The sequence below is a fragment of the Aulostomus chinensis genome, chromosome 5, assembly GCF_037954235.1.
Source record: "Aulostomus chinensis isolate RoL2024-O1b breed Wild chromosome 5, RoL_Achi_v1.0, whole genome shotgun sequence".
NCBI lineage: Eukaryota > Metazoa > Chordata > Actinopteri > Syngnathiformes > Aulostomidae > Aulostomus > Aulostomus chinensis.
Window position 1 is genome coordinate 26423854 of NC_141324.1, and position 22268 is coordinate 26446121.

Genomic DNA, 22268 nt, shown 5'->3' on the forward strand with positions numbered 1-22268 from the left:
TAATCTTCCCTCGCCTTAGTTCAATTTGTTGATTTGTGCTCCAGTGAAATTCTGACAAGGTCATCATTCTGTTGCTTTTGTGCAGTTGTAACACCCGATGTGAAGGTGAAAGTAGCCAAGAACCACTCACAAAACCTTCGATAGCTTCCTTTGTCGTTCAATAGTTTACCTCTTATCTTTTAACCTCTTCTGTCTCCTTCTTTTTCGATCTTCTCATATTCATGACAGCTAGAAGCCCTGCAGCATTTACATGCTGTCCATCTTGATGTCCGCGGCATTTGTGAGACCATGTCAAAATAGCCTGAACACGATGGCGAGCGCTGCATGTTGGGGTGTGAAGCCAAGCTTTGGCAGCTCTGCTTGGTTTCTGATTGATTTATCTCTTCTGGCCAAACCAATATAAGCTGAGAGGCCTGTGGGGTGGTCAAGCAGAGCGCACGGCTCAGAGTGATGTTTGACGAGATGAGACATTTCCCTCAAATATCAGAGTATTACGAGTATCATGACCTTTGTGACCATTCAAACTCTAACACTTTTCAGAAAGACCTGACGGATCACATAGACAGACTGACGGATGAATGATTAGCCCCCAAACCCCAGAAAGAACTTCTTTTAATATTACATTTTTTCCGCTATGTTTCACAATTCTTAGGATTCTTTGTCCCTTTGATTTTAAGTTTGTGATACAATTTGAAATTTAGTGTTACTGCAGGGACACATAAATGACAGGAAAGATGCAGATCATTAAAAAAAATGTATATACAGTACGATATAATGGTAAGCTATGATTTTTATTATCGATACATTTCCCAGCTCTGTTCCTAATTAATCATCATGAAACCGAAGCGTAGTAGTATTTCAATCTATATAACATAAGACATCAATTGTAAATATTCAGGGTTATTAAATAGTTCACATTTTATTTTACTCTTGCTAATTTCTTGGACGATCTCTTTTACAATGCAAGTTTGTCAATGATATTAATTATCATATTATTGCGTGGCGATGTCATTTATATATTTTTAATTATTTGAACTTTGGAACATGTGACTCTCTCCAAGGCCATGTTGCACTTCCATCGCCAAGCGGAATTTTGGATTTTCACGCTAACCAGACGTCATTACTTTGTTCATTTACATGGATTCATCAGGTTGCTTTGCTTAAATCTGCACTTTGACTCTGTTTTCCTGCTGATGGTTACACTTTACCATTGAAGATCCTGTGCAGTCGAGAAGGTGCTTGCCCTGGGATTTTATATAGACGTTAATTTGTCACGCAGTTAATGCAAACATTTCCTCAGAGAGATCAGATATGGTCGGACGTGTGTGTGCCGGAGTCTAATCCCTGTGATCACTCACCTGCATGGAACACTAGATTGTGATATTCTCCTCTAGAAACACCATGTGTGGCAGCCGAGACCAAAATTTCCCAAAGGATCACGCAGCAAGAGAGGGAAAGAGAGAGAAAGAGAGAGAGAGAGGGAACGTGATGTGTAAGGTTTTGATGGGACACTTAAATCAGAAAATAGGTCACGAGCTGTCAAACAATAATTGGATTTAAAAATTAATAACATTAATGAGACTGAGGGAATTCCTTTCTTTCCTGACTTATTCATACCACTTGACAAAACATTCCAGCCGAAAAGTCAAATTTGCATTGCATTATTTTGTCACTCGCTGCACAGAGGTGACCTGTACATGCCTGGTAAGTGGGTTAGCGTCAGCGAGTTGAATACAGTTAGAGAAAGAAACAACAGGTTTAAGCCATTGCCGAGCACAACAAGAGTTCAGCACACACAGTCAATTTGAAAGGGGACCTCATGTGCCTCATGCCTTCAACACTGGTTCCCCCTGACCTGGGAGGATTAAGCCTGGCCACGGGGTTTTCTTTCAGGTAGTTGATTTATGGGGCTTTAGCGGAGAAACAAAGGCTCTGAACGTGTTTGAAGTGTGCAGGTGAAGACCCTAAGACGGCACTTTGAAAAAGCTCCATCTGGGATTGAAACCTGTGCAGCCACACCTGTCAAAAGAGTGCCCAGATCCACGTTGGTAACCTTTTGTCTGGACCTGAGTCCACCATCCACCTGTGTTCTGTCTTTCCTCATGCTGATCAGTTTCTCAAAGTTCAGCTGGACTGTGCATGGCGAAGGGGACTATATGCACTGCGAGTGTGATTGACGATATGTCACAACACCGGATATTTCAACAAGCTGATAATTCTGCCCAAGCTTTTGCCTTGTGGCCTAGATTTCCTCCTTCTCAGTAGGGATTCGCTCAACCTCTCTACTATTCTTCTATATTTTCTAATTAGCTTTAGCGATTTTCTAATTCTTTGACATTCAACCTTGAATTATTCCCTCCTCCACTACATAAAACAAGCATTTGTTCCAGTTCTGGAAAACCAACAAAGCCCGTAAATGTTCTTGTTTATTCCATGATCAAACATAGTCATTCTCTCCTTTGGTGGAAATCTCCCTTTGGGCTAATTTCAGAGTTGTTACTTCCATGTTCAACAAATTAGACTCTGAGAAACTCTCAGAACGGGGGGTAAAGCTACTGATACCACTATTAGCATTTCATCCCTCCCTTGTAAGACTCCTCTGGCAGAATTCGTTGACTTCGCAGGTTTGGAGGGGATTGCATGGGTTTAGTCTGAAGGGTCATCCACTGTGGGATGTTGTTTTCTATTGGAGGAAGCTAGGGGTTATTTAGGATTGAGCAGGAGCAGGGATCTCACTCCTTTTTGCATCCTGAGAGCTTCTCCTCCAGGTACTCTACCTCCCTATCCAAGCTTGGGCCAGTGGACCATCACACTGGATCAAATGTGAAATCAAGCTGCAGGAAGATTTAATTTCCATCTTTGTAGAATTGAGCTTCCACTGTTTGAGTTCTTTTTTTTTCTGTCTTAGTTTTACCCCAAATTTTACATCATCAGCAGTCCACCAAGCTGTCCTGGATGTTGCTCCGGTCTCTCCAGGGGTCTCAGGGGACCACTACGTGCTTCTATGTCTTGTGGTCAGCCGCGACTCACCTGGTGTGGTAGAGCTTCATCAGGATGATGTAGAACATGAGAGAATGACTCAAGTTCCCCTCATTGCTCTGGCCAACCAGAGGAGGTGCTAGTGCAGCAATCAAGACGCACAGCTTCCCACCTGCAGGTACAGCCAGTTGTGTCCGAACCGAACCAGCGGCCCCCATGTCGGTAGGTAACACAATAGACCACTGCACTACCTGCGCGCCTGTTGTGAATCCATTCCGAGGGCTAATTCTACCTTAAAGCAGCTTGACTTTATTCTGCAGCAGTAGCAGAGCATTAAGACTCAGCAGGATGCTTCTCTTTCATTTTCATCGCATGTTCGACACATGCAGTCAGCATTTTGCATCGCCTTTCCTCACCTCAGCCATCAAAATACATCTTCTCCTCGCTGCAGTTTAAACTTGTGTAACAAACAATGATTTTAATAGACCGCCTTTTATGCTCCGTCACCATATCTGTTCTAAAGGGCATGTTGAGCACAGAAAACTGGAAAGCCAAACAAATCTCTTTTGCTCTGCTATTCAGTTTATCAACAGGTATTAAGCTGGAGGAAACTGCTTTATATTCACTCGCGCCTCTTTTACGCTCCTTGTTCAAGACAGGAAAAACAGCTCTATTTCCTGTAAAAAATGTTAGAATATAACATGCAGTGCTCTAGTAATGTCCTTGGTGAGGTCATGTAAAGGATAGGATAACATTTTCGGAAAACGTTTTCAACCTTTTTAGTGATAACTTTAAAATGTCAAAAATACCCTTTTTTTCTGTTAATATGATTTTTTGGGGGGGTATTTCAAGTATTGGTTTGAGTGCTGAGGGCAGAGAGCAAGGAAATATGATTGGGAATCAAACCAGCAAATTAATGCTTAGGGCAGGTGTGTGTGTGTGTGTGTGTGTGTGTGTGTGTGTGTGTGTGTGTGTGTGTGGGTGTGTGTGTGGGTGGGGGGGGGGGGGGTATGAACCTGAACCGCTTGGCTATTGCATCAGGCTCAATAATATTCTTTGTCTTCTCAACAAGTTCATATTATTGTGGAGCAAGATACTGTGCTTTCAAAGCAGTGTACACATTTTTTGTGGCAATAACGGATTAATTACGGATATCTTCTGTAAATCAAGATTTCTAGCTGAGAAGAACAGAGCTGAGACACGTGTGGCATCGAAGCTAATGTCACCTACAGGTTCTCATCATGTCTTAAAGAGCTAGAATTACTGCATCGGGGTTGTATCCCTCTATGACGTCTGACAGTCACAGTAACCTCCATCCCTGAACACCGAGATCGTTTCAATTCATCCTCAAGTCCCAGTAGACATTTGTGCCAAATTTGAAGAAACCCCCTCAAGGTGCTGTGTGGGGTGGAGAGACAGACAGACAACCTGAAAACATCAAATGTGTTGAGGCGAAACCTCAATTTAGTCTCACAGACAGAATGCAAAGCCTGATACTTTCAACTCCTCTTGGAACATTAAGACCTTTGCGAGCCCTGGTGAATGACGGTAATAAGAAATGCACAGCAAGTACTATGAATGAGCCATCACGCTTTGCTTCTGCTCTGTCAAAAACCCCCCAAAAAAAAAAATCTTATTGAAAAAGTTGTGAGTTAGATTGTTTAATGAATCAGGCCCGTTATTTGAACTATGCCATCTTTTGTAATTATTAGAACTTGTAGGAAACCCGGTGTTCCCCCGCTGAGGTGGCAGTTAACTCACTTTGGTTCTGTGTGAGCAAGCAAAACACCACAACGGTGGGTAGATTTTTACCGTGATATTGCAGAATCCCTGTGTAAAAGCATCTTTTGTCTCTAGAGGGCAGATTCCACAATAATGTCGTTAAGAAGACCCCTTTTTCACCGGCTTTGTTCACCTACACTCAACTAAACAAAGCTTCCATAATGTCACCCTGGTGTGTGATTTTTAGATAGCTTATCAGTGCTCTGCAATCAGAGGTGTGACACACAGCAGCATCTAGTGGGACGCTGTGAAAGGAGTATGGAGTGAAAGGGTGCTGGTAATAATGGGAGAAGCAACGTTAACCAGCCTCATTGTGTCCAGCTGGAGCCACATCCAGCTTCCCTGTAAAAGGTTTGTCAAGCGGTGAGTCAAAGTAGACCTCCCCTCAGAGACGATTATCCTAATGTCCTGTCTTATCACTACAGAATACCTTTATAGGGATATCCGTTTACTCAGGGAAAATAAAGCTCTTTCATATCTCTGAGTTAGCTTCCATATTTGTCTTAATTGGAGCCTGGCAGGTCGTACAGAATGGAGATGGGTTTGAAGTAATTTATTGGAAGTTCTTGACGGGTGTCGCGGAAGAGAACGTCAAGCCCTGTGCCGGCATACATGACTTGAAAATCATCTGTCAAAATTTAGCATATCTAAGGAGGAGGAGGCTGCCTGTCATGTTTGATGCACGTTTAACCATGCACAAGGGTAGATTTGATCAGGAACTATGTTGTGCCTCTGTAAAACACATTCATCAAGTTGATTTGGTTGACAAGACCAAAAAGACAACACCCAAGGCAAAGAGGGGTTTCTATAATCACATGGCTTTGCAGAACATAGCACTGGAGGCCTTTTTTTAATGATGAATTTGTGCGCCTTATTTTTAAACCGAAATATTTATGGCTTCATGCATCAACACGTTCTACCCATATAACATAAAAAGCCGATGCTCTCCTCTGTCCTGATTTTGTTCTGTCACACTAGATGCGGTTTGTCGGTTTTGTTTCCCAAAACATTGCTGACAAGTGCATAGCTTAGCCAGGCAGATTATCAGTGGAAATTTTCACTCCAACTTCTTTATTTCCCTGCGAATCAATGTGGTGAACAGCAAGGCGTGATTGATAATGATATTGAGATTGATTGTCTAAATCCCTTCCCACAGTTCAAAGTCCCCAAACAGATAATATATATACATGCAATTCAGTGCAGAGATAGGACTTGGCAGGAGCTGCCAATAGATAAGTGAAATAGGGCCAGAGTGAAAAGGCCTATCAGTCCCTAAGGGGCTTAGCTGCAGGATTCTGAAGCTCTAAACTGGCCGTGGTAGAGGGAGATAGTCGACATTGGTTTTAAATTACCCAAGATTGCCTTGTGGTTTCAGTCTACGGGGACACCAGCAGAGAAGATGTTTGTTAAAACAAGTGCAGACATTGAAGGCAGATTGGGGTGAGGAGTTAGACCTGCGATTTCCTTGCCAGACAGAGCAGGTTGGAAGGCTGGTAATTGCAGAATTGGCAGAAGGGCTAAGGAGGTCTTGCAGCAATGATATCTGCCATAGGGACTGAAGCGGTGTTGATTGCGGTTTAGTCTCCTTACTGGGGAAGATATCGGATGTCATGCTTAAGGTAGTACCCTATTGTAATGGTTATTTTTGTACTTGTATTGTATACGATGAGTATTTACATTGTAGCTGCTGATTATTGTACTGCTCAAGTGCCCTTAAGGTGACATCCATGTTCAGTACCTACAGACTTCAGGGTTCATGTTCAGTCTAATTCCCCTCCTTTTCAGGGGTATCTACATTAAAACTCACATTACTCAGGACTGTTGGTGCCGCTTTAACAGCATGTGATTTATAGAAAGCATCTATAAACATAAAAAGGTAAAACAGGGCTCCAGACTACAACCAAATAATCCCAGTTGGCAACCAATTTTTTGATACAGGGCGAGTAATTTGTACAACTTCTCGTGCAATCGCAACCTGCAAAATTGCCAACCTTTATTTTTTACGGTGAAAAACAAGAGAGGAAGGAGTCCACCAGTGTTGGCCGCACAATCGCAGCCTCAACAGATCAAGGCTCGGACTCAGTGCGTTACTCTCTAAACCAAATCACACAGTTTGCTGCTTCGGTCCATTCCGTGCCTCCGTAAATACACGCACTTAAAGTAAACACAGCCATGTGGCACATACTTCCCTCCCCTTTCACAATATAGTCTTGGAAAAGAAAATGAAAGCGTCATCGTGATGTAGTTGGGAGTTGAGTCCGCTTAAGTTAACGCAGCATTAGCTCATTTGGAGGAGGAGGGCGGGGTTGGCATTTTCCATCATCGTCATGTTCCGGCATCAACATTTTAAGTAGAGTCCAGGTACATAAACTCATCTGCTGGTCTGTCCAGTTACAAAAAGCCAGCGTTTAGACATTAGCGTTAACTAGCAACATTAGCTGCTGCTTTGTGTCAGTTGTGAGAGTCCTGGAAATGTGGTAAAACGTGATTTATTGTCTGCATTCATAAGATAATCCCTCTGCGTATTAAATAGCGTTGTAGTAGCTCAGCGTAGTCGCACTCAACACTGTTTTGACTGCGCTCCCAGAGATGGTGTCGGCCTGTTCTGGACAGGTGGGTTGGAGGTACAGTATGGCGACTGTGAATGCTTTCTAGTTACTTTTTAAGAAAAAATATTTTAGACATACCATACTTACCTGAGTAAGAGGATTCAGCAGTAATCTGTGAAAGTAATCAAGCTTCACAGGTGTATTCCTGAAAGCCCATAAAAGGCTGCTAAACAGACCAGATCAATATCATGTACAACCTTACAAAGACGCTGTTGTTTGTTTAGAGCCTTTTTTCATTTAATGCCTTTCTAAAGATCTGATTTTTCAATATTCAGTTTTCATCCTCACAGTCCGCACTCACTGACTGGCATTTAGAGCGCCGTGTGCACCGCAATGCACTACAGTAGCAAACTTTCACAAATGCAGCTTTTAATGCTGAAAGTTAACTTTTGTTACAGGTGCAATAACAAAAGGCCTTTTAAGTCTGTCTTAAAAATCTTTAGGAAAAATTGGCTCCAGCATTGAGGGGTTGAGGTATTGATTCTGGCCTCTGGCTCAGTCCAGGAAAAGATGGATAGATTTCTTTGAAATGCACTCTGCGTGAGAATATAAAGACTATTGTGTGTTCTCACTCAGGAATAAATTGTTTCATGACATATCTAGGGCCACCTTTTTAGCTTCAAGCTGCCTGCGTTTCTTGAAAGGGGAATGTTGACAGGGTGGAGCACATTCATCTGTACTCCCAGACTACCCACACCTCATAGAGGCTTTTATTGAAAGTTAAATCTCCTTCAGAGAGTTGGCAGCCTCTCGTTGGGATATCTATTTCAGCAGCTGTCAAGGCTGATTATATGGGGTTGTGCCACACACTGGCAGCGATATAAACCTCCTACTGAGAGAGAGACTATTATGATGCTATTGATTGATGCGTTCATCTACATACATGTTTACAATCTCTTGACTTTGAAGCAGCCCTTTGTACTCATGCAACATGTGATCGGTGATACATTTTAATTTATGACACCCACAACAGCAGAGACACACGTAAAGAACGCCTTTGATACTGCATAGATTCCTGCAGGACTGTTTACCTCAGGATGAAACGGGTCTACTCCCGATCAATGAGATGCTGTGGGTGTTATTGGAGAATTTCCCACCACTGGATTCTGATACTAATGGCCATGTGTAGCAATCAAAGTCTTGCATAAAGATTTATTGCTTGTTCACACCCCCGTAGCCTGTCTTAATGGTCAAAATAGTTCACTTAGACCACAGAATGTAGATTGGACGTTAAAAAAAAAAAAAAATCAGGATTGGTAATGGAAAAACACTGGTTATCTTTTGGTGATTCCCTTCTGACCCGTTAAGCCAGAGGCAAGAGTTTGTTCCACTCAGATCCAAGATAGAAAATTGTTTAAAAAAACACAACATAGTTAGCAACTTCATAAGTAGATTTGATTTTGTTTTAGTATTATATTTTTCCACTGTCATTTGAGATTTGATTTGTTATCAGTCTGCTAATAATCTTGGCTTCAACTGTAGGTGACCAGTGAAATAATGTATTTTTTTAATACAAGCAACATTGTTTGTTTTGTTTCCAGCTCATCTGTAATAGAAAAATGTTTTAGCTAAAATCTTTTGTGATAACCTGAGAACTGTTAAATGTAACAGAACTGTTAATGATGTGGTTTTAAGGCCACGTTTCAAATGGAGACCTTGCCCATCTCCGTTATCCGATTCGTTCATTAAATGAAAAGTTCATTTTAGAACACTTTTTCAAACTTTAACAAGGAACCAGCTCTGCTTTGTGAGGATTCTCTTTTTTTTCCGATGGCTTTCTTAACGTGCAGAATTCTCCCTCCTCTCCCACTGACTTGGAATGCATTCTGCTCCTCACTACTGCCATCGATTTGAATATCAACCACCAATAAAAGCCACCTCTTTGGGTTTGTTTGAGTTCCTCCATGCTGTGAGAGGAAGGTGGGCGGCATGGGGCGAAGGATCCTGGAACTATTGAGTCAAAATATTGATGGAACAAAGCCAGTCCCTGTGATGCTGCAGCCAAAGACTCATGTAAATGTTCTCCAAGTTACATCTTGGCAGCACGGGCATTTCTATTTATTTGGAGTAGAAAAGTTGACCAGGCATGAAGAACATGCTCTCTCTTTTTTTTTTTTTTAGCCACACTTTCATACTCGGGGTTTCACTCAGTGACTCCAGGGAGGTGGAGGACAAGACTGTGTCCTACTGTTGGCCACTGCAGTCGGATGCGCTGTCGGATAAATATGGAGAGAGAGAGACAGAGAGAGAGACAGAGAGAGAGAGATCTATATAGCTATCTGTAGATATAGAGATATATCTATCTATCTATCTGTCTATCTGTCTATCTATCTGTCTATCTATCTATATAGACAGATAGAGATATCTATCTATCTATATAGATAGATAGATAGAGATATCTATCTTGTCTGTCTGTGTCTCTCTCTCATTCAATGTACGGATGCTACACCGCCCCTGGGTTTGAACATCTTTGCATCTTCAGATTTTCAAAGGCACTGATAAAAGAACTGGAAAATTGTCAATCAATAAAACCTACCGACACCTTTTAATGGAACAAAGTGAAACTAACATGTAGAAAATAAAGCTGCCACAATCAATTGTTTCGTCCATTGAAAGAAAATCAAATGATCGTTTTGTCTTTTTCAAGCAAAAATGTCAAGCATTTGCTGGTTCCACGCTACAGGTTGTGGAAGGATTTGCTGAAAATAATTTGAAAATTGTACCCCTAGAAGCTATTTTCAGATTTTATGTTTTGGACTGTACAAGTAAATGAGGTTTAAAACAAAGCGCCACATAAAACCATGTTCACTGAAAGGGGACGATAAGTAGCGCTACAATATGTAGCGCTCAATGCTAAAGCTTGCTGGAAACTTCAGATTTCATTATGTCAACAGATTGTTATGGTTTGCAGCTGTTAGAAAGCTTCAAGGCCTGCATTTATAACCTTATTTGTACTCAAAGTGCTTCATAATATTGCCTCCCATTCACTCTATTCACTCGTTATCACGCAAGCTTACTTTAGTTCAGCGGTTGAAAAAGCTCCTGGGTTCTGTAACGTTTTCAGTTGTAGATCCCACCGCAACATTGAGGCATTTTCTCTTCTTTTTTTTTTTCATCTTCTTGCTAACAGATGGATTTAACAATGGGGAGCCTCCACGCAATTGGGAAGTGAATGGGAAGTGATGAATTGTTATTTTGACTAATCCAGACGAGCACAGGTGTTACTAATAACATTAACAATAGCTCACATTTATTCATTGATGCCACGAAGCAGACACATGTGACAGCACAAGGACTCACTGTTACATGCCAAAGGAAACTAGTTTTTGTTATCAGTTTTACTTTGTTTTGTGAGAAATATAGATGTAGAAGGCCAACTCAGTGCACAGTTAGCCGTGTCTTCTAGTTCGGAGACTTGAATGAAAAAGAAGATTCAGTAAAAGCCTGTTTATTTAAAAACAAAGGTGAAACAAAGCAACATGGAGAGTCATACAAAAATTCGGTGTCCATGTTCATTCAAGTAATATTTTGCACTTTTGGACATGCTAATTCTTGAGAAAACAGGTTTTCTCGAATTTGACCTTTCTTGTTCTTACTTGTTGGCTAGGCTAGGAAGCTAGCGTACCATTAGCTAAGGTAATAATGCTAATTGGTTAGAAAGGTTGCTTTGGAGTTATGTTACCACCCAGGTATTGAGTTCCTAGACAAGCTCTCACCTATTACTCCACATTTTCCCTGTGATATTTCAGCAATCATTCCTTCCTCTATGCCCTCCCCCACAAAAACCAGACAAAGCAGCAAATGTATCATTAGCAGCTGCCCCATGGAGCTGGATATTAATTATCCTGTGTTCTCCTCGTTTGGCCACTCATTTCCACGTGTACTGCAAATGTCACCAGAGAGATAAATTGGAAAACAAAAAACCCAGCTTGTAGCCTTTATGCCGCTGAATGTCAGGGGGAGCTTGTAAGAGATGAGATATTGGTTTTGGCCCGGCATAGATTCTGGCTCAAAGGACATTCCCAGAGGCAGAGGAATGTGAATGGCATCCGTGTTGAGAAACTTATTAGCAATATGCATTTCTTGCAAGGAGCAGTGTAATATACTGGATGTCTGTCACTAACAGAGTCAGTGCAGTACTGCATAGGAAATAGGGCTGGGAATCGACAAGAACCTCACCATAAGATACGCATCACGATGTATGCGAAAAATATGATTTTATCATTGCGATGCAATGCACACTGTGACACTCTTGATAGCGTTACAGAAAGTTTCAAAATAAATCTGCGAATTCAATGAAAAAATGTGTGGAGTGAGATTTAGTTAGAAAAACCTTTCTAACAATTGGTGAACATTAATTCCTCTAAATTTAACAGTCTCAAGTTAAGGGCTACATTCCAATGAGCATGAAGTTTTACTGAGAAATAAGTTCACTGGCAGGTTTCTGTTTTCTTGATTAAATTTGTCCGTCATCAGTAAATTTAATTTTGGCTACTACTGCATTTACTTACAAATCACCATAAAATACTTTTCTCATCTTTGAACTGGCTGGATGTCGCACATATGTTTTGACATTATATAAGAAATAGAGCAGCGTCACCTGTCAGACCGAATTGTTTTATTTTTTAATCGAAGGGGCTGGATTATTTATAAAGTGTAAATTTAAGAAAAAAATCACACTATATTGCTATATTGATTTATTTTTCATGCACAGCCCTATGTGAAATGATAAATTTGTGCAGTTCTTTAATTAATCAGCCTTTTTACAAAAACAACTTCTACCTCCCACTGTGTAAAAGCCACCTTTATGTCTCCCAGTGTTTTAAACTCCCTACGAACTCCTTTTTATGCTGCATATTGTTCTGACTTGGCTTTTTTCATAGATTTATGAGTGAATTGAATTCCACTTGTGGGGGGGGGGGCTCAACTCTCTCATTCTCTGTGTGGCCTTTAAGGCACGAGGAACAACTGGGTATTTGTATTAATCGATCATAGAAGAAAAATGATGATTACTTCATTGCAATAGTCTTGCCATGTTATTTTCCTGGCTGAAGCCGGACCCTAATGGTTTCTTGCTGTCATTTTGCAAGCAGCTTGTAAAACAGATTAGAGCGGCTCTGTGGAGTAAAGACGCACGGACAGGAAAGTTCTGATGCTGGCGAGGAATATGAATCAATTTATCCGTGATGGAGGTGCCTTACGAGAACATGATGCCTAACGATGATGTAGTTTGGACACTTCATACTTGTCAGTGTGAAACCGGACTGCCATATTGCTAATGATGGTAATGTATGTTGTGCTTCACCTACTACAGTAATCCTTCACTCGCTCTCACTTAAATGCATCTCGTTGTCTGGCATATTGTATTATGAATACTGCCGGGGAAAGGGAAAAAAAAAGGGGGGGGATGTTAATTTATGTAGTCATTCATTTGAGCAGCAAGTTAATGGAAAAACTGTATAACCATATAAATTTCTTCCTTTTGTCACAGGCGATTGTAACTTTGGTAAGCCGCTGGCAGCGTGTGGATACAGCCAGGGCAGAGAGGATGACCTTGACTGGGAGCAGGTCAGTACCAGAGAGAAGACTTCATCAGATCCGTGGATGCCCTCAGGTAAGGACAGCCACACTGGCTCAGAGAAGATGATGACATCATTGCCATCTGTCGGTTTTGTGTCTGAGGCTGAATTCAGCATAAAAAAATATTATTTTTGACATAAAAGGAGTTTTTAGAACCCACCTGTTATTAAGAAACTCCAGCCGGCGATGGAAAAAAAATATCGGCTAAAGACGCAGTTCACCGCCGGAAAGATTTCCTTTCTGTAGATATGAATATGCAGGAGAAAGTAGAAATATTTTTGGAATTACCAAAACTACAAAAAAACAAAAACAAAAACGCTGCGGGTTTTCTCTTACTAAACCAGAATGCAATGGGTTTTATTATACTTCCAAAAAAAAACTGAGGTCATTGATTGCCTCACATTTGTCTTCGTCCAGACTGCAGCTGGATTAATTTTAATCTGGTCACATTTACACCAGGCAGTAGCCACTTTCAGTCCCTCACATTATTCTTACAACACCAGGGATGGGGATCTTTTATGGATGAAGACTGGCTGTGAAACCTGCGTATGCACGGTCAAATGGTGGTTTTATACATGAGGAACTGTTGTTCAACAGAAGTGTCATGCACCCTTATAGTTGTTGTTTGTGCGCTGACATGCATCGGTCACAACATGTCCCCGATCACTCACAAATGCAGGCCACGTGCATTTATGTCTTCATGAGGAAAAACTGTCCGATGGCAGTCTTATAGCTCAAAAAGACGTAAGTGGATCCCTGTCGGTGTTGCGCTCACCCCATGCTAAGACGGCCATTTCACAGGCTGTCTGCATTTTGGAGGGGTGAGGAACTCAGGGGCTGCAATATGTGCAAGAGTGCAATTGGTATTTTGGACAACAACTTGATAGTCAGCCACATTAAGCGTCAGCTGACAGAATTCTACCGAGCAGGAAGCTCTGACAACAGAGGGAAGTCAGACATGATTTACCCCCTTTTATTATGACTACTAGCTATTAACATAGCGGCTGCAATTCCATAAGCAAATTATTTTCAATTTCCTCAACAGCATTTGTCTGAAAAAAAAGGAGGTTTTAAATGCTCCAGCACCGACCATTGTAAAGAAGACCTTGACAATCATCTATATGGTAAATATTATTTCATTTCTCAGTGGACCAAACTGAGCACACAAAGATTGATATACTGTATATTTGACAGACGAGCTTTCTGACTAGGCTTGTCACGACACCAGAAATGTAGTAGTCGATACCAATACCACTTAAATTCCACGATACTCGATACCACGTTAAAAATAGAAAATAAACAATAAATCCCCTGTAGTTCAACATACGCTCCTTTTTATTTGAACCAAGTGAACAACAAACAATATTGTTTGAATTCAAATGCACTCACCTTGAGTTCTTCGTACAAATCTGGATGTTTGTCTTTTAAATGCTTTGCTAAGTTTGATGTGTCGCTCCCCTTCGCCGTGGTACGGTGACGGCATTTTTTTGCATATCGGTTTTTGCGGATCAATAAGTAATCCCTCCTCGTCAGCCTCGAATCCAAAGTATTTCCATACGCGACTTTTGGCGTTTTTCTTCTCAATTAATTGAGGGGCAGCTGTCGCTGTAGCTGACGACCCAGATGCGCGTGCCTCCGCCATGTTGCATGTTGTTCTTCTTAGCAGGGTAGTCAGTCACATGATCAGCACCGTGGGAGGGTTGCCAGATAATCGCTCATTTACAGCCAGAAAACAACGCTAAAGAAGCGGCCAGATCTGGCTTCTCGGTACCAACGGTACTTCGGGTATTCTAGAGAAGTCAGTACCGTCACATTTTCAGAATCTTAGTACCGACTTGGTACCGAAGTATCGGTTCTCGTGACAAGCCTAATTCTGACAAAGCATAATAAGGGGGAAAAGTGTCATTAAATGGATAAATAAGATAACAAATTCATTTTCTCTGAGTTCAGATCTGATCATTTGGTTCTGTAAAAGAGACATCTCTCTAATTAGACAACGAGCCTAACTATAAGTACTATAATGGTCCATGTAAACAGGTTTCCTTGTACTGCTATTTTATAAAGGCAGTATGAAGCATAAACTGAAAACGCAGTTGTATATGCTTATGATACAATTATCTTGAGTGCCACACAGGCTCATTGGGACAATGCCATGAGCTAAAGCTGCATTTGATATTGAAATCCTGAGATCTGATTTAATTTAAACAACTGCTTCTGTCTGAAACAAAAGGTTTTCATGCATTCCAAGACTGTCAGTCACAGTTTGTGTGTTTAATGTTCCAGTGATTACATAAACTTGATTTGAAATGCAGAGGTATCACCATCAATGAGCAGAAGGCACCTAAGAAACAAGACTAATGGAATGACAGTTTTTCATGTAACAACAAAAGCAGTGTTGCAAAATAATGAATATTGTTTTCCTCTCCTACCTTGACGACTTATCTCACAAAGGCTGCGTCACAGATAGATTGCGGTGGGTCTCCCCAGTGACCGGGGGGGGGGGGGGGGGGGGGGGATTAATTAGCAGGGCCTCGCTAATTTTGAGCAGCCAGTGTGTAGACTTGTTTGTTACTGTATCAGGATGGTATGTGTTGCAACCCCCCCCCCCCCCCCCCCCCAGAGATTTCTTTCTATAGGAGGGGAGCGTCTACTTTTTTCCGTCACAATTGATTAATGTCAGGACACACAGAGGCTGAGCAAAGGTTACAGAGAAATCTTGAAATGTGTGACCTATAAATTAGCACCTTGCCATGGTCTAAATTTAACATATCTGATTAAAATCCCGTTTCTGGTTAAGAGCCATCCCTGATTGGGCTTCGCAGCCTGAGTGCCCTTCAGACAGCCGTGGGTTCTACCTGTGCATCTTGAATCCAGCATAATTAACAGGTTGCACATCTTTCTCCATTTCTCACTGTGAGCACTCAACCTACCGCACGGAATTGTAATCGCTCCTCTTTGACCACTTTGAAAGGGATGTGAAATGTTGTGTACTTGAGGGCTGAAATTGTTTTAGGGCTACCGGAGAAGGGGTTGATGGGTAGAAATGCATTTAGGGTGAAAGCTACACTGGCGGAGAAGCTATCTCACCTCTTGATTGCTGTCTCACTCTCAACCTGTACTTATGAATCTCCAAAAAAACACCTTACACTCTCAGAACAGATGGTTTTCCTACCTGGTGTGCAGGGATGGAAATGTCATTTAAGTAGATGCCAGCAAAAGGTATGATTACCTGAAACCGTTTTTAATTGACCTACGACACAAATATGCTTAATTTCAGTAGTCAGTTTTCACACCAGAAAAGATTCATGGATACAGCAAGATTAAAAAAAGAAGTATATTATACTTAATCTGCGTTTTTTCTTTTTCGAACTTAAGTAAACTCTCAAAATGGGAGCTTTTAACCTCTTTTTACCTTCGCCGAGATGGTCATGTTCTCTGCTGTTCGACTGGTAGCAGGACTACACAAAAACTATGAGGCGGATTTTCCGTCAAACTAGTTGGAGGGCTGTAGCATAGCCAAGCAACCCGTAGCATTTTGTGGCAGTTCTGTTTAAAATGGTCAATGTCAGTAAAGGGAGGTGCTCTCAGGGTGCTCTGATGTGCAGTAACAAGTCTTTAATTCAGGTAACTGAAAAGGGTAACGGTTTCCGTCGCCGGCATCTTCACAGATATTCCCAAACGTGTTTTTCCTCTCCCGACAGCATGCGATCGCAACTTTCCCCTCCAAGAATATGTATATTTACCAACCTGCATGATTTTCTCATCGTCGTTTTGGCACGTGTATCATCTATTTTGGGTGTCCGTCAGCTGGCAAGGTTCCATTATTTAGACGGATGTGACATGCACTAGTCAGGCCATTTAATGTGGCAGGCTGACCAACTCATCCTTTGAGATGAACTGTCTAACATACCCACCTTCAGACCTCTACTTCCAAAAACACATATTAAAGTAAACTGGAAAATAATCCTGAATGCAGGTGCGGTATCGGCAGCGTCAACTTACAGTGGAGAAGAGACTCATGAGAGGCTCTGTTTCAGAATCTGATGTCAGCCCACTCAGGACTCCCCTTCATCCTAAAATGCCCTCACTGCAACCAAAGACCCATCTGGCCTGATTCCATCCCACCATATAAAAAAGATTACCAAAACGGAAGAGTGAAATGAAACACAACAAGGAAAACAAACCCTCTGGTCACACGAAGATGAGATGAATAGTGCTTGAAATTTTTGCTTGTTTACAGCGATCCACTCCCTTCCTAATTGCTACGTCTAGAGAGAAGCCTTGTTTATCCCTCCATGCAGCTCTGATTGCATGCTTTGGCTTCTATAGGGTGGCTCAGCCCAGATCTGAGGCTGTTCATGTCTGCTTGGGCGCTCCCCAGCGTGTTCCTTCGCCCGAGCCAACTGGAGAAACCCCCGGCAGAACTGTCACTGTCAGTTGTGTTATTACCTACAAGCCTCATCTGTCCTGGACAATGATAATAAAACAATCTGAGCCAAGACAACACTCACCCAGCCCAGGAGAATGGAACTGGACACATTTCTGTCAGATGCAGACACTAGCTTTGGCTGTATACGACTCACAATAAGTTAGGGATATTTTGAGAGACTCAGTGGCTTTCATACATACGGTGTTTGTTTCTCTTCAGAGATTTTTGGGATAGGGATGCAATTGTATTGGGGTGATAGACACACCTCATTTTGTGTTTTCCATGTAATGGCCTCACTGTATACAGTAGGCCTTACATATTGGGGCTCCTACCAAAAATAAAAGACAACCCTTTTCAATGTGGCATCAATTTCAACATTCTGGTGGTATAAAAAGCTGCTATTGTCAGTAATTCATTCCAAGTTCATCATTCAAACAGCCATGAACACACAACGTCACTTAACGGACGAGCAGCGCCACCTGGCCATCGCGCGCCTTCGGGTGGGTGGCAGGCAGTCAGATGTTGCTCGTGAACTTGGTGTGTGTCAAAGTGTCATCAGCAGACTTGCATCAAGACACAGAACTACTGGCAGAATTCGTGACAGACCCAGGAGTGGAGCCCCACGAGTGACAGACCGCAACGATGATCAGTACCTGAGGACCTATGCACTCAGACATCGTTGTGCCACTACCAAACAGCTGCAGGCCTGTTTACAAGATGTGAGGGGTACTAGGGTTTCCAGACAAACCATTTGCAACCGACTCCACCGCTTTGGCTTGAATGCCAGACGACCGTTGCAGGTGACTCCATTGACACCAAGACACCGCCGTGAACGTTTGCAGTGGGCACAAGACCATGTGACCTGGACAATGCATCAGTGGTCTACCGTCCTGTTCACTGATGAGCGTCGGGTCACCTTGCACAGAAATGATAGTCGTCAGCGTTGCTGGAGAAGGCGAGGTGTGCAATACGCCGAGGTCAACGTGGTCCCCAGGGTTCGCTTTGGTGGAGGAGGCGCAACAGTCTGGGCAGGCATCACCAGTCAGCGCAAAACAGATTTTGTTATTGTGGATGGCTCAGTCACTGCACGTTCTACCTCAGAGACATCATTGAACCCATCATCATCCCCCAATTTCGCCAGCACACCCCCAACTTTCTGTTCATGGATGATAACGCTCCACCACATCGTGCAAGCATTGTCACAACTCGACTTCAGGAAGTCGGAGTGCCTCATATGGTATGGCCAGCAATGTCCCCTGACCTGAACCCCATAGAGCACGTCTGGGACCAGCTGAAGCAGAGTCCGGGTGATCATACCCCACCCCCACGTGACCTGGCAGAACTGCATGTAGCACTTGTGGAAAAGTGGAACGCATTGCCTCAGAACAACATCACGAGGCTAGTGAGGAACATGAGACGTTGCTGTCAAGCTGTCATTGTGGCAAATGGTGGAAACACCCGCTACTGACACGGTCAGTTTTTGTTATTTGGGGCTATCCTTGTTATTGTCTAAATTTTGGGGGTATTAGATATTAAACTAATGAAAATGGTGTTTCTTCTCATTCATTATTAGTAACAGCAAAGGGAACTTTTACATATTTCATTAAAATTTAGACCAAATAGGAAAAGCACTCATGTAAATAACAATATCCCTAACTTATCCTGAGTAGTGTGTGTATTGTGTATATGTGAGTGTATGTATGTATATATATGTATATATATATATATATATATAAAATTTGGGGGGGGGGGGAATTACCACACTTAAATCCCAGACATTGTGTCATTTCTTCAGAATGATCTCTGTAGTTTCCACTTTATGTGTTAGGCTACTGTGGATGGTGCATCAGTCTCAGAGAGGAATGGCTGACTTGAAGTTTGCAGTGTGATGCAGTGGGGGGTGTCCGGATGCCATTAAGAAGGAAGCTGTTTTTAGTGAGCCCCAGCTGGTGCGGAGACTGCCTCCTCTGATGGTTTCATGGATTTTGCCAGCAGTAGACTGCTGCTCCCTCGCTCTCCCATGAGACTCGTTCTGGGGAATAATGGTAAGAGGAGGAGATGGAAGGTCCTCTAACTGAGATTAATTAGGGTTTTTGTATTATGCTTGGCACAATGGTGAATGCAGCTCTGGCTAATGACGTATTGTTTTAGTCTTAATGTGTGCTCTAAATATGTTGTGAAGGAGAAATTCATTGTTGTCTCACTGTTGCACAGAGTCTTTGTGTTGATAGCTCGTCCTTGGTCGATAAGGACATCTAGACAATAGTGAAGGACGGGCAGAATGAGGTCCTTCATAGGGCAAAGGGTAATTTTTGTCTCGTTCTCGTTTTTTCTTTTTCTTGTCAGGTTCTTAATGTGTTAATGCAAATTCTGCTCATTCTTATACCCAGAAGGGTTTTTCTCTTTCTTGCGGTTGCTGCATATGGATAAGAATGCTCACCTTTTTGACCATTTCAATCAGGAGTTAATGATTTTACAAAGCCCCTGTGCCTCACCTGGACAACCAGTGCTGCATGTGCTCTTCAAATGAAAGAGGAAAAGAATAACCACTTAAAAACACGAGCGGAGAGAGCACCCACTGACTGAAGGACATCAGAAATTTAATCAGAATTTAAATCACATCAGCAAAAGATGGGATTTGCTGTTGGGGAAGGAGGGGTGCTCTGTGGTGAAAATAAGCTAATTGCTTTGGAGCCATTCACAACTTTGTGAGAAAATCGCACCTTGTGCAATGGCAAGGTCGCCAGGTTAAGGAGAAACCCCTTTATATGATTAGGGAACGAAACAGAACAGCAAATTATGACGTCCGATACATTTGTGAATTAATTCCTGGAGATGACCGACTTGTATTTCCAATTTTGCATGTTTGTGGGCTTAAGGAGTTTACTACTGTCTGACCAAACCAGATTTTCTATATAAACAGGATTATGACAGCACGTTGTCCTGTTATGATGGAGGACATATTTGCATACTGTATTTTTTCCTATTAGAGTGCTTTGTATGTACAATTATGGCTAATGATGCAGCTAGGTGATTCACATGAACAGTTTCTGTTGTGTAATGGGTTTGTATCTGGCAAATGGGCCATTATATGACCCATTTATGGCAGTAGAGTGCCAATAGTGCGTACTGCATATTAAAATGACATATTAAGCCATTAATTTAGGAACTGCTGTTGATTGACATGCAGCAACAAAAGATGCTGCCGTGGAACATAATAAGGGTCAGTTGTTCCAACTGACGAGAGTGACAGGGCTGGAACGTGTTCGGCATGATGGATGGTTTTAGGTGAATCTGTTTGACACCATCAAAGGCGCATGCCAGGTCTGTCACGTGTAGGGTCCAAACTTATTCAGTCTTTTTTTCATCAGGCCCCTTTCATGTTTCAAAGGACACAAGGAAAGTTCTGGAAAACCGAGTGGAGGCCACGGCTGCTCACGGTTGCAGCCTAACCCTCACAGCGAGAGCATTTTTGATTGGTGGCAGACAGTGAGAATAGCCCCGTCTTCATTGACATTTTCCAAGTGGCAGCCGCGCTTCTCTGCTGTGGTGACCTCTGTGAATTTTATTAGCAAATGAGACCTGGAGGGTTTGGGTTTAAAGAGCGCCCCTTCATTCTGATTTCCCCCACATAATGATTTTCACAGAGTTCAGGACCTGAATGGAGGAGAAATAATGAGCGCTAGTCATTATTGCAAATTATATCCTCTGCTCAGACCATCACTCAACTCATAATTGATGCAACTACCTTCTACCTACAGTATAGATGTTGAAGATTGGGATTAGATACAGTATGGAGGTTTTCCCTCTCTTGAGTCAAGTGCATGGTCATTTAATTTGAGAGCGTGATTTTTTGATTTCATGTTGGGATTTTTCCCTCAAGTCTTTTCTGTTACACTCGGATAATCTGTGCTGCGGTTCAAAACTAGATCGCCTTCAGATAGCGACGCTTGCTCTGACCCTCTGTCTGCTCCACAAATGTCCGCCTTAAAACTCCTGTCTAATTGCAACTGCTGATTGAGGGCTGACCCCCTCTCTGTCTCTTGTTTTGTTTAGATAAATATACCACAGTTCTTTGGGGGGCGGGGATTTCTCATTTTTATCAGCAACAGACAACTCAATTTTCTATGGAAACCTGGTGTAAAGCGTAAATGTGTAACTGATTTTCAGCGACACGCTGATATGGTACCTGCGAGTGGGTTTGGCACATTTATAAAAGATAGCGTGTGTGTCTTCCTTGACAGAAGAACAGATCTTGACGCAGCTACGCGAACACCATGTGACAGTTAAAAGACACCGATGGCTTCTAAAATGGTTGGCGCTCACTGATGTTATTTTACAGTTAGTTACCTTTTCTTTCCATAACCCTCCCATTTCTAAGAATAGTCCTAAAAAGTGGATTGTTGATCCATCAGGCTCCCGCTCCCAAGTATGCATCCATCTGTAGCACCACACAGGTGAAGCTTTTGTGTGTGTGTGTGTGTGTGTGTGTGTGTGTGTGTGTGTGTGTGGCGCAATTAATGCTACGATATGAGAATCTTATTGCCGAACCAAAAATAACAGGGAGTGGGTGTATTCATTAGTACAGTATACTCAGCACATCTCATAGATGATTGCATCTGATTAAAGAGAGATCATCCAGTTTTTATGCTTTATATATTTATATTAATTGTTTTATTTGATCATTTTCTATGAAACTTTGTTACTGTTACTGAATGATATTCGAAAACATGAAATGACCTGTGTTTGTTTTGCTGCAAGAATTCAACTTCACTTCTGCTTTCCATCGACTTCTTCTCTTTGCCAAAGAAGTCCCCCCCCCCCCCCCCCCCACCCACCCAGTATGGTCTAACACAAGCTGTAGCCAACTTCCTCACTGGCTTGCCACT

At 42.1% G+C, this 22268-nt stretch overlaps 1 protein-coding gene across 7 annotated transcripts in view; it reads left to right on the top strand.

The window, feature by feature from the left end:
• Positions 1 to 22268, top strand: part of LOC147261946 (receptor-type tyrosine-protein phosphatase mu) — a 164511-nt gene that overhangs the window by 26578 nt on the left and 115665 nt on the right. For 6 of the 7 annotated variants that reach the window (XM_086204259.1, XM_086204258.1, XM_086204260.1 and 3 more), the window contains exon 2: positions 12862 to 12984. In XM_086204259.1, coding sequence (XP_086060385.1) covers positions 12862 to 12984 — 123 coding nt within the window. Of the gene's footprint in view, positions 1 to 12861; positions 12985 to 13995; positions 14075 to 22268 lie in introns of all 7 variants that reach the window. The other variant, XM_086204263.1, reaches the window with a different exon arrangement.